This window comes from Macrosteles quadrilineatus, unplaced genomic scaffold, assembly GCF_028750875.1.
Source record: "Macrosteles quadrilineatus isolate MER2022 unplaced genomic scaffold, UCM_ALF_1.0 Scaffold_2__2_contigs__length_208266976, whole genome shotgun sequence".
In the NCBI taxonomy this organism is placed as follows: domain Eukaryota; kingdom Metazoa; phylum Arthropoda; class Insecta; order Hemiptera; family Cicadellidae; genus Macrosteles; species Macrosteles quadrilineatus.
This window is the reverse complement of record NW_026542595.1, coordinates 153259588-153278438: the sequence shown is the minus strand read 5'-3', so window position 1 is coordinate 153278438 and position 18851 is coordinate 153259588. Positions and strand designations below refer to the sequence as shown.

The 18851-nt window shown below is 33.7% G+C and overlaps 1 protein-coding gene across 1 annotated transcript in view; it reads right to left on the bottom strand.

Moving 5' to 3' along the window:
- The window catches only part of LOC128986733 (titin-like), a 94897-nt gene that overhangs the window by 34746 nt on the left and 41300 nt on the right, over positions 1-18851 (bottom strand). Inside the window, exon 20 of the mRNA XM_054407238.1 lies at positions 13230-13532. Within this exon, the coding sequence (XP_054263213.1) occupies positions 13230-13532 (303 nt within the window). The remainder of the gene's footprint in view (positions 1-13229; positions 13533-18851) is intronic.

The window sequence follows — 18851 nt, the reverse complement described above, 5'->3', positions numbered from 1 at the left end:
ATAGTAGTTTTTATAATTGGTGAAACCGAAACTACTAAGAACATTTACTTTAAGTGTGAGGTATTGGTAAATTAGCTACCCAATTATACAGTAACAGAGTAGAGTATTTTGCAGTTTGTGGAATGTTCAGAAAATTTTCTGTAAGCTGAGAAACCTTTATTTAAGTAACCTACATTTCTTTAAGATTTTAGAGCATTTCCTTGTTTGCGGATCATTAACATGTATTGTTATAAAAGTTTTTTCTAGTAGTTGATTTTTACAATCAAAATTTGAGAAGTTTTTTTTCTTCCTGAGTAGATAACATAATACCTCAACAATTCACTTAGTTTTTAGCAGTTTTTTTTTAATAGACTAGGTAGATATTTCTAAATCGTGAATTTTCACTAACACCGGCACAGAATAACTGAAAGGTCTCTGAACTCTGAAAATGTTTAATAAATGTGGGGATGTTCTGCAAAAAAACACACTGTGTCTAGTTTAGAACCTTCCAACACGATTTTACTGCAAACAAATGCTATCACAACTTCGTTTCAGAATACTAATTAGCCACTGTATTTAATCTCTTCAGAAAAATTACTTCAGGATGTTAATCTCCAACAATTACATCTTTGGCTATACAACAGCTGTTCCTAGATAAGTTAAAAATAATATCAAAGGGACCAAAAGGAAATACAGCTCCTACATCATATCGAGCTACGCTTTATTGATGGAGCGTTCAGAAAAGATGATACTGTAGCGTTAAGGCCTGTTCACACCGGCGTAGCCCGACGTCTGCAGACGTATTCGGTGTATTAATACGTCGCCCGTGCACTGTTCACACCGCAGCTACGTCTGACGGCTACGTAGCCGGTGAGCCGGCTGTTGTTTGCTTATTTCATTATATTATTTTATATTTGGTAATTTTATTGTTTATTTTTATTAGCGTTTTATGGATTTCAGTTAAGATTGTCACGGTTCAATTGCTGCTTTTATAGTACCCTGAAAAGTCTGTTGATTAATGAGTTAATGTTGACAAAAATGTTTCATTCTAATTTTAGGCCGTATATAGTAGACTATAAGACTTGTGCTATATTATAATATAAAATAAATATTATCAGAAAACATGCAATAATTTTGCTGATCCACGGATTACATGATAAAATATTCTATGGTGTATTATAAGTAAGACGTAGGCCTATGTCTAAAAATAATTCATTAATGTTTCATCAATTATCAGCCCACAATATGAACCATAATAAACCATATTAATAGAGACGACTTTTTTGATAAGGAGATTTACAAGCAAAATGTTAGTGAACATTAGGTACCCGTATGATGAAGTATTATTATATTGATCATATAAAGTCTTCTTAAGGTTACGTTATAGGAGGTTATAGTGATTTAATCATTTTTTTAAGTGATTCTTAATTTTTGTGTTATAATCCAACATTTACCGCTTAATAAATTAATTATAAGGTGGAGGGAGGGTGGCGGCGACAGCCCGGTGTGCTAGTGCGCATGCGCGTATTCGGCTATGCGAGCTACGCGTAGCTAGCCGACGTAGCGGCAGCGCCGTAGCTTCCGTAGCTCACGTATTAATACGCCGGTGTGAACACTCTCTATGAATTACATTACGAGCTACGTCAGCTACGTATTCCGAAAAAGTATTAATACGTCTGGCTACGCCGGTGTGAACAGTCCTTTAAAGAGACGATAAACATTGACGTATTTTCGGATCCAGAAATTATTTCGGGAGAACTGAAAATACAAACACATGCGTAGCGAACCTTCTGGAGTTCCGTCGCGGGGCGGTAATGTAAAATCAACAATCATATCCGTAAGAAAGAAGAGTTAACGATTTAGTTGAGCATACTTACCTCTACTCATTTAATGAGCAAGGAATATTTGTATAAATATAACACTTCTTTAACCCCCAAGCGAGGTTTTAAATCCTTGTGAAGTAGCACGCAGGAAAAAAGGGTCACCCGAAAAGATGAAAAATATCTCCATTTTAATTCCGGTCTTTCAAATCATCATCAGCCACGTTATGCACACTTGGTTTTATTATTTTGGCATAATTTGTTGTTATAATCAGCGAGGGCGAGTTAATTAACGAACGCATTCACTATAATTTCTCAGCACATTCCTGTTGTGACTTATTTAGTTAAGGAGAATTAATAAGAGTAAAATAGTTGTAGATGTGAAATATGGTAAATTAAAGGCAAGATTTTCATATCCAATATAAGTTTGAGTACAAGTTTAAATTCAATATCCTGTATTAATGTGCAGTGAAATAAAAAACACTGTTCCATTTCACATACGTGTAAAATAAATTACAGAATGGCAGTAATGTTATTTTAGGCCTATACGTAATCACAATTTGGTTGGGGTTGGTCATGAAAGTATAAAATCGTAACATTTTTAGTTTGACCAATCAAACCATGCAGTAACAAGTAAAACCTCGTGAATATACAACCTAATCGTGAAAAAGAATTGTTGGTTTTAATATTTGTTTCCAAATGCGACCTAAAGACCGTGTGTTTATGTAAACTGTTGAGCGAAACGAAACTTCCTCTAAACAACCTAGTCAAACTTTAGTGAGTCAATAGAAATGATGGATTTTGTACGTGACAGACAATACTGAGTCATCGCGTCTTTGAAATGTTTCAGGGAAACTTGGAACTGCGAAAATATACAAATTAATCAGCTGAGCTGTGGATGTAGAACAAAATATAATATTGTAAAAGCACTGTTAAGTATGTACCTACTGAACTTTATTTACCTACTCGTAATTACTTGCACTTTAAATTATAATTTACCGTAAAGAATATTACAGAAATCGTCATTATTTTTTTTACAATATTGAAAAGATATAAACGAATACGTTAATGAATACAGTGCAGGTTTAAATGTGTTGGAACCTTGGATACCTTCCATTCACCAAAAGCACGTATGCTCACTTCGTATACGTGGTTTTAAAGAATGGAAGGTATATTGTTTATTAAGGTATATTTATTGTTTATTTCTTCACTAGAAATAAACGATAAAGTCGACGAAAACTTCGTTTTTTATACGTTTAATTGACTCATACATAACCTGTAACAGTTTGAGAAATATTATAATTTTAACCATGTTAATTGGATCTATTAATTTAAATAACTGGTATTGGGGGACGGAGCCATGGCTCGGTATAGTTTATTTCGCAATAAAAAGGAAACTCACGTTTTATTTACAACTTAATTTAACGTTAATTTTGGCTTTTATTATTTAGGAATTTCAATTTATTATTATGGAAATTTTAACCTGGCAATCCACAACCCATTAATTTATTTTACAGTCGATGGTAAAAATAGTTCGTTTATGATAGCATAGACTAACCAACACAAGTATTCTCATCCCATTGTAAATTTTGAAGGTCGTTTTTCGTGTCTAGTTCATGTCCGGTGACACCGATCACCAGTGTCCACAAAATTTTGTTTCTATTATTTTAAGGTTAATTTCATGATTTGCGCTTTACTGTTTAGTTATATAACTAAGGGATGCGTTATTGTTTATGATTGTATAGTTTTGTTTGGTTAAACGAGGTTTTAAATCAGGTGCAAGCAATACACATATACAAGCAAACACTGTTCATATAAGAGTATAAAATGAACATATGAGATGCTTTTTGCATGTTATACCTATTTTAAGACAGAAAGCAATCATGGATATTGGATAATTGTACAACTTGATTTTTAGATCACATGAAAATAGTATGTACCTGTACGCTGCACCCAACGGTACGTTGAATAGAATACTACTGTAGTGTGGAGTTTTTCAGTTTAAATTGTTTAGGCAATCCCTTTAAACTAGAAACACAACGGCTCCAGTGTTTTTACAACTGTTGAGCTTGTGTCAAAAGTTCACCACATTAAAAGCATGGAAACATCGTTGACATTCTAATAGTAATATATTCTTGTGACCTTTCCGCTGACATTATAAACATGTTCAACGCATAGATTAGTCTAGTTCGTTCCGTTCCAACAACCTTTATCATTGATTATCTTAATCTGAGCTAAAAATAGAATAATCTATGTTATAATTGATTGTTTCTTTTTACTTATGATACGTGTGTAGTTATGTGTGAGGACTTTGTGTGTAAGAACTACGAGTAGTGGAGATCGTGATTGGTGGATTTGTGGGTTATTTATCCCCACATAAACTTGTATACAATTTGTAAATTTGTGTACAATGAAAAAAAAAAGTTTATGCAATAAACTAATGGGTAGTAAACGTATGCACAGTAAATTGGTGTGCGGTATGTGTGCTGTATATAGCTTTGCAGATCAATACTTTCATAAACATAACATATTGGTAAATACTAAATAGTGTTATGGCGGAGTTGTATTCAAATATTTATGCAATCAAACAATCAGTCAACTAAATTATTTCGAAAACTAATACATACATAACATGCTAAAAAATGTGCAAAAACCATAACCGTTTGTTTTGTAGCCAATACTTGAGACATAAACTTTTCTGTTATTAACAAGTGTAAATAAACTTATGCGTGAGGAACTCTCCAATAGTTATTTTAAGCACAATAATTTGTAGTATGATTTATATAGAGTAATCGTTAATGTATCAAATTTGTCAGACATATAAAACGGTCCTGTGCAGATAAAAGAGTATACAAAAGCCAAAACAAGACGAAAATCAACAAATACTTTCAATGAGAAAACAAGAATATCCAAAGAAACGGACTACAGTACTATGAAAGAATAGCAGCTGCAAGGGATTTTTCGTTAAGTATTTAATCAAAAATAAGTACCTGAGGACCGAGCTTTTCTCGGGTGAAATCATAAGTAGGTCTATATCTGAGAGCAGTCTTTGGAAAGCTGTATGCCTTTGACATGAATGATTTTACTGGTTTGAGCGGTTTATTCTAAATGAAACAAATTTTCAGAAAATTCAATACCTCAACTTGCACATTAAAAGCGATAATATAACTAACATACTATCCATGTTTCACTGGACGAACGAAATTTCAATCTCTTTAACTACGATTTACATTTTATAATAGCAAAAGTCTAAGAAAATGGCTAGTAAGGAAGTACATGTTTGGTGGAATACAGAATGCTTTAAATATTTTCTTTAACAATATCGTACAAGAACGTGTTTTAGTTCGACCGAGTGTTTAACTAGAATAAAGCCACAGGTTTATGTTTGCATTTCCTCACTTTGCACTACAATATCTCATGTCACGCCGCAGTCAAGTCGACTCATCATCTACAATTTCACAACTTGGCCCACATAAACACTCAGCACAAACACTCCACACTCTACAATCGGCTGACTTTACCACAAACGTTGTAAACTCAAACAACAATCGTCAAATAAATAAACTGTTGATGGGAAATACAGTGCATAAGAAGAGAGTGTGTGTAGGCTTATGTAGTTATGTAGGCTTGTGTAGTAGTTATATGAGTTATATCTCCACTTTACCCCTAATTTTGTTCTCGCATAAAAATACCCAATTTAAATTCAGCATTAATAGGAATTCCAGTGTTTCTTATTTTTCTAATGTAAATAGTATGAATGTAGTTTCTATCATCATTTTAACGGATCTTATCTCCTTTATATTGGTTTTGGTGACTTTTGCCCTGTACATTTCTGTATTTATGGCAAAATAAAATCCTGATTCTGATTATGCTTCACGACTAATTTGTTATCACGACAATTCTTCGATAAGAATAACATTTTTAAGGTTAAATGCATTTTCCGTCAAATTTTGAAGTAGATAATTTAATTTTTAGAATTGGAAATAAAATTGATTATAAAGTTGAGCTTGACTGATTTAAATATAATTAGACTTTACTAGGATTCATATAACATACCACTTTTTAAAATAGTCATACTTTTCCTCGTTGTTATTTTTAATTATTTTTAATAACATTAAATTGTTACAATGAATACAATGAATTTATTTGGCCAATCAACTATACCATTGTTACAGGCTATGTCAGTGTACAAGCATAATGTACAAGCATAAAATAAAATAAATATCAAGAGTTAAAAATCAAACCAAGCAAAAATCGATCAAAACCAACCATGTGAAAAAAATATGTTCAAGACCATGCACAAAAAGATACAAAGCAAACAAATGCAGTTAATGCAAAATGCATGCACTATGCAAAAACAGCAAACAGGCTGCTCAGAGGAAAACTTACTCAACTTAACTTACTTAATAGTTTGAATGAAAGTTTAAGGCATTTTAGTAAACTCTGGTGTATAAGGTAATTTTAAACTCAGCTTTCATCTCAACATTTTATGTTTGGTTTACAACATGAGACTTAAACATTACAACCCAGTTTGTGAAAATCGAAATAAATGTTATAAGGGAATATTTCGCTACTTTGGATGACGGGGAATAAACATTTCTATCTTTGGAATCGAAACATATGAATCAAAATATTTATGCTGACCACGCAACTTTAGGAGCTGTGTTCTATTCGATCTAAAACACGTAAAACACTGTTTCCGTTTTTGAAACTGTGAGATTTACATTTTTTTAAATTTGTTACTGTAGATAGTATCTCTATTGGCTCATGAAAGACGTGAACAAACTAAAAGTTGGACGAGAAACAAAACGAGAACAGTCCAGACGGCAATCGATAGAGACTGCGTTGTGTGCGGCAACTTGCAATATTCATCGCTCTACACAATCAATCTTAAAACACTTTAATGGAACAGCAAGGTATCCCCCACCACAGCAAACCTAGCGAATTTCTATTTGCCTGATTAAACTTTTACTGACATATTACCTTAAACATGTCCGATTTATTCCCCGCTTAAATAACATTCGGTTGACGAGAACTTACGTTTGTCGCTACAAGAAACTAAACAAATGTTTTATGGAAACACAAATTCCACCAAATATGAACAACATATAACTATAGCAATAATAGCCTAAATGAACAAAATGCGACAGTTTGCTTATCCCCTATAGAATAACATAGTAAATTTTAATTTGTTATTTTGGAACTTTCTTCTTAGACATTGTGTACAATAACGCATAAATTTAATATATAAATTATTTGTTTTTGAACTCTATCAGGAAAACAAAGTTTTACCAAATAAAACACTGATCCAAAGCCCAACATGCGGTTTGTGACATCGTTAAAATAAACGTAGAGTTAGGCCTACACATTTTTACCGAATTTCATCAAAATTGGATAGTGTTTACTCGAGTCTCGAGTTGTCGTGTTAATTTAAAGATCAATTCATAAACAGCTTATTCCTTATAAAGGAAATTCACTCGCACAAGCATGACGTTTTTGACACTTTGTAACAGTACTGCATTTCAATGAGAACAATCTCGACCAACATTTGAACACCCTATCTTATCACACACTTCCTAGTGTAGGCTAAATCTCCGCTCCAGATACTATGATAGGACGTATCTCTCAGGCAGATAAGAAACACCCTGTCTAATGTTTGTAACATGTATTTGATCTATGTATTAACCGAAATAAGTAATAAGGCCACAGAACCTATTCTGAGTATTCTGCATTTCTCAACACAATAATACACTCTTCAGCAGAAATGTGTTTTTTTTTTCAAGAAGAGGGCGTATAGTTATTAAAAACTACCATATGGAAGTTAGGTTAGATTAATGTCAGGTTGTGTTAGGCAAGGTTAGGTTGGATTAGTTTACATAACCTTCATTTGCACAAGGCAAATTAAAATTAAAATTTTAGCAAATTAACATTTTAGTACTGACGACCCTCTTCTTGAAAATACCAGCAGCGAATTCAGAAAAATGATATGAGACTAAATACACACCAATACATTTTACTCTGATTAGCAAACACTAGTTGAGATGACAACAGATGAATTAGATGGTAGCATTCAATTAGAGGTTTGTTAATTGGTGTTGGGAATACCCAACACCTTATTGGATAACAATCGGTAGAATTTGTTCTTTCTGTAACAAATTATAAAAAATCGATGAATTGATAATCAAAACCGTACCAACCGAAATACGTACATTTGCTCTAAGGACATGACGTGGGATTTAGTATTGGTATAGTTTTACCAACCACAGAAAACATACTACTAGTTTTACGGCCAAAAACCGGTATTACAACTTAGCTATGGTGTGACGAATCTATACAGCGAATCTTAATGCGAAATAGTCTTTGTTCGCTGTGGTTTGTTGTTTTAGAACTACAGTAAAACGATTAGGATATTTTAATTCTGTTTCACGAGTTTTCTGTAATTTATGGATTCAGAACAACGACGTCGATTGTAGGAGTTTAAACAATTTTCTTGGTCACCACGGGAAAAGTCAAACTAACTGTTAGTTTTGCAAATACGCACTGTTAATAGTAAAGTGATTATGAACAATTTCAACAAATTCCAGGCTTGTAAACGATTTTAATTTTGAAATAAAGTTTTTGTAATAAGCAATAAGGCTCTTAAAACAAGACTTTTTCTTATTTTGTCTGTATACCTACTTGTTATTATTCCTTATTTAATTAATTTTAGGGGATATTTTAATAGCAAAGATATAACATACATTAGATGTATGTAGTGTGGCAGTTAGACGTATCCTTCGATTAATTCATATTAATTAGTTCACAAAAAAGGTATTCTGATTGTACTACAATTTAAACCGATAAATTTTGGGGTGAGTTTTGAAAGACGTTTAGTTTGAAAGCAAGTAACTTAGTTTATGGAACTCAAATGTAAACGTCATAACGAATAACTAACACGCTAGAGATAAGTTAACAAGTGTTTCAGTATCTTATGAGATAACCTATAGTTCACATTTTTAGGTTATCTACAGCAATAAATTGAATTACGAAGAAGGTACTAGTGAATTGCACCATGAGGAACAAAATCGCGCCCACGCGTTTTAAAATGAAAATTTAGAGCAACGATTAATTATTGTGTTCTTTTTACATTATTATTCCTCCACAAGAATAATTAATACAAGTTTATTTATAAAATGTAAAACAAAAATATAAGAAGGCAAATAAAAGTGTTGAATCTGTCAATTATTGCCAACTAATTAAATTGCATCGACTCTATAATAAACCAACAATCATTGCAATAAACTATTACAGTATTGCTAGTAACTATGAAAACATACACGTTCAAGAAGGGTACGATAGGTGTTCTGAGGTTACATATTTTACCTGCTGTTGATTATTCATTTTGGTTTTTTGTAATTTGATTAAATTCATTTTTTGATAAATTTTCCAATTTTTTGATCAACAACGTACTGATTTCACAACAATTATATTAGTATCTTTTCAGCGACCCAATTCAAGAATCACTTGAAAAATCTAATAAAAACACTGAATTTCGTTCATCATGACTAAATTTTTTTTAAATACTATGTTATATAAAACAATATACCACGGTTACTAAACAACAATATAGTGTAAAGCCATATACCGTAGCATCGACTCAACACGAAATTTCAACAGATACAATAATTTTTTTCACTTAATCTTTATTAAAAAAAAACATTAAATCACACACCTGGTCAATATTTAAAGTGTATCCACAACAGTGCACTCAAGTTGAACACAGTACAAAACACGAAACACGCGATAAAAACAAGATGAACTACTGTATCGCACTCAATAATGAGTGGCCCGCACTCATCTAGAGTCGTCGGAGTACTGAACTACACAACTTCACTGCTCAACTACAGTAGCGCAACTTACACTCTTCTCGACATTGACACTACAGTTCTGCCCCTCCTTCCATCCCAATACAAACCTTAAACTTGACCTAGTCATCAGACAAACATGAGCGACCTTAAAGTGTTCAACGTGAAATATTATGTAAGAGGTGTGTAGAAAAAATTACTTTAATGAAAAATTAGATTTAAATTGACACTAATATTTTACCACAAACTATAAACCCACTAAACATTATACGTACGAACCTACAAAAAAATGAGAAAAATGAGCTATGTATCTAATAAATGTTTAAAAAAATATTTTAACATAGTTTTTCTTAAAAAATATTTCGACATAACAGTTGTGGAGAAAATACTACTCAAATCTAGACCACTTTAGGATTATTATTTGAAATACATTTTTATTTTCACGTTTTCAACACAATTCGGCCAAGGTAATGGTTCAATGCTAACTATAAACCCATTGAAATCTCTGCCAATTTGGACCCTGAGACGGCGTCTTCTGCCAAATAAGCGTGGTTTGTTGCGTACGTGGTTTTGATATTTTTCGCATCTTGGTTAAAATAAAAGCTGATATACAATTAATTAAATAACTTTTTTCTACATAGCTAAAATGAAATTGAACCGGTTTGCAATTTGTTTACACTAAGCATGAAATCTGAAAGAAATAATAGGAGCTTAAGTGATGGCATTACTTACAATTGTAATGCTATACTGCATTGGGTTCGAATACAATACAATACTGAGAAAAAAATCCCGATTCCACGCTAAAATGGTCGATAAAACATAGGTACATATTAAATATGATAGCAAAATGAAGGAACATGCGATTTCTCAAACTTATCGTCTGTATAACTCGTATATTAACTTTGTATAAGTTAAAGTTAATTGAAATAATTTTATTAAATAAAATAATCTTCAAACTAGTTTTACAACAATTCATGTTTATTGACCTTCATGAAAATTAGACACCTTCCGGTAAGGAGATGTTCAATATTTTAGGTATACACACTAAGTCCATTCCTAGATCAGAATGAAGTGTTAAACAGTCAAACCAACGAAATCTCCATATTGAGTGTTGAGTGTTGGAACGTCAGGGAATGGCTAGCGAGTTTACTCAAAATTAGCATAGTCCAATGTTTAATCTGTCGAAAGTCCTGACTCGGTATAAGGGTTTATCACCCAATGATCTGTGACCTGTCTTTCCTCTGACTCACAGTGTAAACACAAAACCACCCCGAGGTCGCCATCTTAGTGACGTCATCACTGAGATATTCTTACAACCTCAACCTAATTTGAGACTTCAGATGTCAAAATACACAAACGAGGTTATGTTGAGTTATGGACAGGGTTTTTAGTTTTATTTCAGATTTGACATTGATGAATAAATTTGGGTTGGAGTAGATGATACCACTAAAAGCTAATGGGAAGGTTTTCATTTGTGACTGTCTATGTCTGTGGAATTCGTAATAGAAAATTCAAAATATCCTTTAAAGGGAGTTTGGAGTAATAATTAAAAACGTGTTTAGTTACATGTGAAGAGACGTTAGCCACTAGGCTGAGAAGACGCTCAATAAAAATTGTATAGCTTTGATACTTGAATTATGTAAGCGATCCTGAGATAATTGAATAGTCATCTAACCAATGAGGAATTTTAGAGCTAGTTAAATCAAAAGTAGATTTAGTAGTATCATATTTTAAAAACAAAATTTACGAAATTCTACTAATTATTTAATTACAACTAAACCCAATCGTAAAAATCTAAAAACCCCAAATATGTCGACATTGCTACGAAAAAGTAAACAACTCGCTCATTGCAACAAAGATGTTAAAACTTTACTTTCTAATGATAGTAAAAATCGTGAAAATCTAAACGCAGACTGATAAATGGGGCTGTATGTGATTAATATGTACCCAGGTGTGTTACCGTCAGACAAATGACTGTGTTTTTGTTCTTTCGAATCCAAAGTGGAAACAAATTTAGTCGTAACAATAAAATCCCGACTTTCCTTAAAGTGGGACTTTTCCTTCATATGTAATTCGGTTTTGATAACTATTTCACGATTTTCCGGATTTCGAAAATTAATGTAGGCTATACAATTTAATTATTAGTTCAATACCTAGTTTTATTGTAATAATCATTTTATTTTAAGTCAAATTTTTATGCTTAATTTGATAAATGAATAAAAAATTTTAATATGACAATTGCGAAATTTCATAAAAACTAACTTAATCAATTTACTAACGCGTTCTTATACGTTAACAAATTAATTTCCACGGCAAACACAATTATAATTACTCATACAGTTAGTATTGTCAAAAGCATCAAATAATAGAATATGAATAGTCATGGCTTTATTAAGAGAGATTTGCAGCATTTATTTTATAAAATAAATTTTTAAGTTGAAGAAAAACAGTAAGAAAAACATTAAACAACAAAGCTAATCCGTAGAAATTATTGAAATTAAAGAAAACAGAAAATCAAAATAATTAACACCAAATAACGCCGAAAACACAAGCATTCATTGGAGAATTGATCAACGATGGGAACAATACACATACAATAACAATAACAGACAGACCTAAGATTTTGTTTAACATTTTTAAACAATGTACAAAATTTGATAAAAAACGGTTAAAAACTGACGAGAAAACCCGTTTTTATGATCCTGTTTTACATCAAGTTGACGAAAGCCTATAAAATTCCTGTGAACGTCGGGAAGTGTTTGAAATCTTTACGTGTTGCTAGGCTGAGATAGTTCGCAGCGAGCCTTGTCGGGTGTCGGAGCTGTGAATGATGGCGGGCAGTTTACACGTTATCGTTACTTTTCACTTTCAAAACATCATTTTCAAACTGTTTACAAACTTAGAAAAGCTCGATCGTATAATGAAAGGAGAGGAAGCTTAAAATAGATAATGTTTAAACATTCTGCAAAACCCATCAATCTTAGTTAAAATCATTATTAAGTACCAAAACTTGAAATGATTTTTCTATATAGAATTTGATAGTTGCTATACCCCAGCTTGATGTGGTAAAATATAGGTTTTTAAGTGTAGAGTCTTTTATAAACACACTGTACCACTGCGACCATCCATAGCTCTGCGAAACTCCCATATATTCACGTCTCCGATTACGTATCTTCAATGACATTTTTTATCAACGTAGTAGTTCACAATGGTCGACACAGTTGGACATGAAGTTCATACAAAAGTGAAATAGGTTACTTGGCATTTCCAATTAGTTTTTCATTATTACAAATAAAGGAAATGAAATATGATGGAATCTCCAATGCATGTGTCATTAAAAATAATACTGATACGGTTTACAAAAAACATTACAACCAAATTAATTTACAAATAAGAAGTTGTGTAGTTGGTCAAACATAAACAATAAGCAAGCCACTTTCTAGAGAGCCGCGGCTTGTAGTACACTGTAGTAGGACGGCATGTAGCCAAATTTACTAGTGGAAATAATTAGCACGATGTTACAAACAAAATGTCCTTAGCGATGCTAGAATATAATTTGAAAACAACAATATCGTGCTGAACCTACCTTGACATGCTGCACCGCCAGCTTGGGGTCAACGTTGTCCACGGCGTCAGCAGCGCCATCAGCCCAGGTGCTGAGCGCCTCGCTGGCCTCCCTGTATTGCCGCCACAGCTGCACAGCGTGCTGGTACCTGGTACACAGTCCCTGCAGCGAGGTGACCGTGTCTTCCCAGGCGGCCACCACCTCCGTCACCGCGGCCTCTATCTCCTTGGCCACCTCCGGGGAACACGACGACTGCAGAGGCTCGGCGGCCGACCGCAGACCTTCCAGCTGGACCTCTCGCTCACCCAGCGACTCGGACAGACCCTGTAACAGACGTGAGGTTACTGCAGAACTGTAGGGTTAGAGCATCCTTACTAGGATATTACGAACGTGTCGGCTGTAAAGTGAGAGGGGACAGGGGAAAACTGGAAATTGAGGAGCAGTTACACAAGTGCAGAAATGTAGACTGCGATAGTCCGAATACGAAGCCTGTGCGGATAGATCCTGTGGGCTCGCCACCCACTCAAATATCACGAACACGTCAGGCTGCGAAGGGAGGAACAGCAAAACACTCAAGGATTGGCAAAATGAAGACTACGAAAAACTCCAACGTGTGATGATCAGGGTGGTGCTATTTATGTTAAAAATTGTGAAATGATGCTCTGATCATAAAAAAAAACAAAAAAAACTAAGAACTGAAGGCTCTACTGGCTGCGAATTTAAATGATCGAGTTACACCAAGAAATCTGAAAAATGGTTTCACAAACTTAGAAACTGTTCGTGGATTAAGTTATTGAGCAAAAGTAGTAAGTATAAGCGAACGTCGTTTTGTATAAAAGTTGTGCACAACGGAAATACTCACAAAAAAAAATGGGCCTCAACTTATATTAACTCATATCACCATCAAAAGGACACTCTAGGAAGTATTGAATTCATTTTATGTTAAGTCTACCACCAGAGAGAGTTCAAGTTGTAAAACGCATTGAGCACACACATCATTTTACTATACAAAAATAACAGTTGTGTTAAAAGACATTTTATAGTCATAAAGATATTCACTAGGCTGGATGTAAAATATTCTAAAGAACACAAAATTCTATCAACAAAACCCTCCAACCAATGATGAAAACAAAACTTTAGTCGATTATCAATAATACGAGTTCGTCCACCTAGGGTTAACTGATAAAAGATAACAGGCGAACCCCAGTTAAAGGTAAATAACGAGCTTTTTGGCGAAATGAGTTGATAATTGACAACAAGCAATTACCGTGTATACATATTCAGTTCCAATACCTACAACGAAGACAAGGTTCAGCGTGAAAACAACAGCACGGAACAGGAAATAAGCGATGCTGGTAAAAATGTTACTAAACACAACAGGTTTTGTCTTCTATTCTAACTTCATTGAAACGTCTATAGAGCGCAATTAGCAATGGTAATTTGGTACTTTGACCTGTGCTTTGAATCGTTCCGGTGTTAGGGAACAGTGTCTGGTGTTGTGGTGTGTTTCAGAAGCTATGATGAGGGCTCTGGAGTGGGACGTGTCTGAAGTAATGGGACGTTGTCTGAAGTTGTGGAAGGTAGTTTAAAATTGTGGGCCGTTGTCTCTGAAGTTGGGGGACGTTGTCTGAAGTGGTGGGACGTGGTCTGAAGTGGTGCGACGTGGTCTGAAGTTGTGGGACGTTGTCTGAAGTTGGGGGACGTTGTCTGAAGTTGTGGGACGACGTCTGAAGTCGTGGGACATTGTCTGAAGTTTTGGAACGTAGTTTAAAATTGTGGACCGTTGTCTCTGAAGTTGTGGAACGTAGTCTGAAGTTGTGGGACGATGTCTGAAGTTGTGGGACTTAGTATGAAGTTGTGGGACGTGGCCTGAAGTTGTGGGGCATAGTCTGAAGTTGTGGGACGTAGTATGAAGTTTTGGGACGTAGTCTGAAGTTTTGGGACGTAGTCTGAAGTTGGGGGGACGTTGTATGACCCAGGAGGTCTATTGAAGTTATGTTTAGACGTTTTTGGCACTGTTAACGGTTTAAAATTATGAATATTGTCTGGTACAACGTAACGTTGTCTAGAATAATGGAAGGTTGTATGAAGTTGGAAGGTTGTGGCACGCACGGAAACCACCATCTCACACCTTCACCTTACAGACAGTTTGATACTCACTGTCCGTTACACCGTTGAGAATACATTCAGGTTCGGCGGAGCCAAGTTTTAATCTTAAAATAAACAGCTTTCAAAAGTGGTTCGTGTTCGGCCAAACCCAAGGTATTTCAGATTGTTTTGAGAAAAAGAAAAGATTGATTTTAAGATTTGTTTAGTGTTTAGAGTATTTTCCTAAACACATTTAACTTCGTCATTACATTTACCACAGCACTGTTGTCAAAATATTTACATGAACATCAACATATATTAGAAGATTTAAAAACAAATCAAACCTTAATGTAGGTAATAGGGTTTATAGAAATTACCTAACAATTATGTAAATCATTCTAATGAAAATTGAACAGAATACGCATAAACTGTAAGTAGTTAAAATATTTACATTGCATAATATTTAGGTAGATAATGAATGATTCTATCATATACTGAACCGGAGTACAATATAAAAGAGAAATACATTACCTAAAATCCAAAACCCATTGAGTTGTTAGAAACATAATTTAATAACATACACTCACACGGAAACATAGCGCTAAGAAAAATAATAGACCTACACAGAATCGAAGTAGATGAAGTCCGTTGCTGTCAGTTGATTTATCAAATCTGTAAATCTCTACAAGGTATTTACAAAAATTTATGTTTAAGACATAAATAAAGTATCTACACCAAAAGGTACACTAAGAGAAACACAGCCCTACACAAACACATTAGTGCGATCTAATCTGTGGTAGACTGCCGCTGTTGAGAGTCGTGTTATTATAGGCCTCTATTTCTGTAAGAAAACAGACGAACTAAATATAAAGTCTGGGGCTGAGAGAGATTCAAAACAACTTCAGACACTGGTAGAAAATTATTGCAATCTTATTTTAAAAGTATTATCTATATCTTCTGTATACTAAATACAAAATGGGGTTTCTCTGATACATCCCTTTTGCTTTTTCACCCGTCCTACTTAACTTACAATATTATTGAGGTGTCATTTAAAAGATAAAGTGACCTAACGCACGGACGATTGGTACCTAGGTAAAAAGTAAACTTCCTACAAGAATTCGCCCCCTAGCCTTTGATATATTTATACTATTTATAGAATGTGTTTGAAAAGGTAATTTTCATAATTTTTTAAGGCTAACTTTTTAAGTGATAATTTTTTATTTAGTAGCTGTTACCTTCAGTTGAACTTTAACCACAGCCAGAATGTAAACAAGAGACGAAAAAGATAATAAATATTAGTTTTGATTTATTAGTAGTTTTTCATTTAATAATTAATTATTGCCATATAGCAAACACATAATTTTTTATACAATGGAGTTTTTATTAAACGGCAATTTTCAGTTACGAAGTTATCTGTAAAAGGAAAAATAGGCTAGTATTGAATTACCAATTATATCTCAGAAACGAGCTTTGAAGCCTACTGTACTAAAATGACAATTTGTCTACGGCTCTCCAAGTATTTATTTTTAAAACAGCTCATTTATTGCTGAAGATAATAAAACAACGCAACACTCGAATATATTTTCAAGCTTACAGCTCATATCTTACACGCCTTTATATCCAATGGTTGAGAGAAATGATTGTTTGATTAGTCCCTAAGAAACGATGGATAACTTTACAATTAGGGCCAAAGTAAAATCTGCAGAAAATCTCAACAAAGAACGCTCCGTTATCGACGTGAGTACTACATCAGATAGTGAAGTGAATGTCAAGGTAGTTTCAAGTTCTAAATTGCTCTGCGTATCTAACCAACAATGAGGCAATTTCTTCTGGATCAGTTAGAGGAAATTTCCAGTCTCCACAATGGATCGTCAGGATGATATGGATACAAATTTAAAACCAGTTTCTAAAGCAACAGAATGTGTGTGGGTAGCAAAAATGTTTTACTTTTATCGTTAACCAGGGATTGATAGGCTTTATCGTAAATAGATCTTACGCGTCTCAGAAGTAGTGTAACAGTTTTTTCTAAATCCAGTAACACTGCTAAGAGTCTGTAAGTTGAGTTACTTGGTATTCAGAGTATAACGATAAAATGAGCAAATTATACGGGGCCACCCCGATCTTTTAAAACTCATGTTAATATTGCAATTATAATACTTTGCTGCTGTTTGATACCAGCACTTGCACTTGCGCTTACGATACAAAAAAACGACAAAGGAAGAAAATTGTCACAAAAACGCGTTTAACTAATCTTACTAAAATTTTAGCTAGTCAAACGAGTGAAAATGTATTCCAACGTAAAAATACAATAGAAATTTGGATCGGTAGGTTGTTAGGTCGTGAAAAGGGGTCTTAATAACAGTAGTGTCCTATTTGGGTAAGCAGAATCTAACCAGAGAGTGGAAAATGTGCAACTGCTCAGGCACTTTACGATATCTTAAGATGGAAACTACTTTTCACAACTGTTTCCACGAAACAATTAAAAAAGTCACAAATTACGATCTGGTCATTGAGCTAACGAAATAACTGTAAACTTTGGCTCCAACTGTAGACTTTATTATTATCGTACACTTTAATCGAACATTCAGAATTCAGACCGTTCAATTACAATAGGATGCCATGTTATGCGTAACATATGTTTTGTTTTAGATTGAAAGTTACTATAACATTGATAGGCTGAAAACTACAAAAATAAAATAACTGTGGTGCAGAAAACGATACTAACACAGCATACGATTGCAAATATCAATGTAAATGTGCAATTTTCACAACATAAATAGACCAACACCAATTAAATGTATACTTACGTAATGTATTCTTATGGTACAATGTTACAAGTTGTAAAGAAAGTACGGAGTTTCATATAATCAGTACATAGCAGACGACACAACGAAAACCGACTTGAGTCAATACCGGCACACTATGGTATTGATAAAGTGATAACAAGCTGGACGACCTATGTATCATCAACCAGTGATGCCAGACGTACCAGAATTATCGTGCACGCACGAGTATTTTATTTTTAATTCATTTTAACTGAGTTTTTATGGTGCTAAAGTAATTTATGCTTCTCAAATCATCGTTGCTGATTTATAAACTTCAGCATAAAGTATTTATAAACTTGATTTATAAGGTATTTAAGCTCTAGAATAGTAATCCGGAAGGCAACACGTCAGAAATAAATAATTATTATGATTCCTAAAATAAAAGTAAAAAGTTTGAAATTTTAAGCTTTTTTAAGATTTGACTTCAAATTACAGTACATGTAATTTATAATGTATTAAAAATCGTGTTTAAAACCTCGACTATGTAACGAATTCAACACATTTTCATACGCACTATACAATATCGTAAACAATTACGTTAACACCTTAGCTATACACAAAAAATGCAACAATTTAACAAGCAATGCACGATAATATCAAACATTCCCCCATAATTTTCGTAGTGGTTCCATAGTTTCATTTTTCACGTTGGCACCACTGGCACTAGTGGCAAACATATGTTTCGCACTGCGGGCGTCGCTGTCGGCTGTATGCTGTATTTTAAATACAA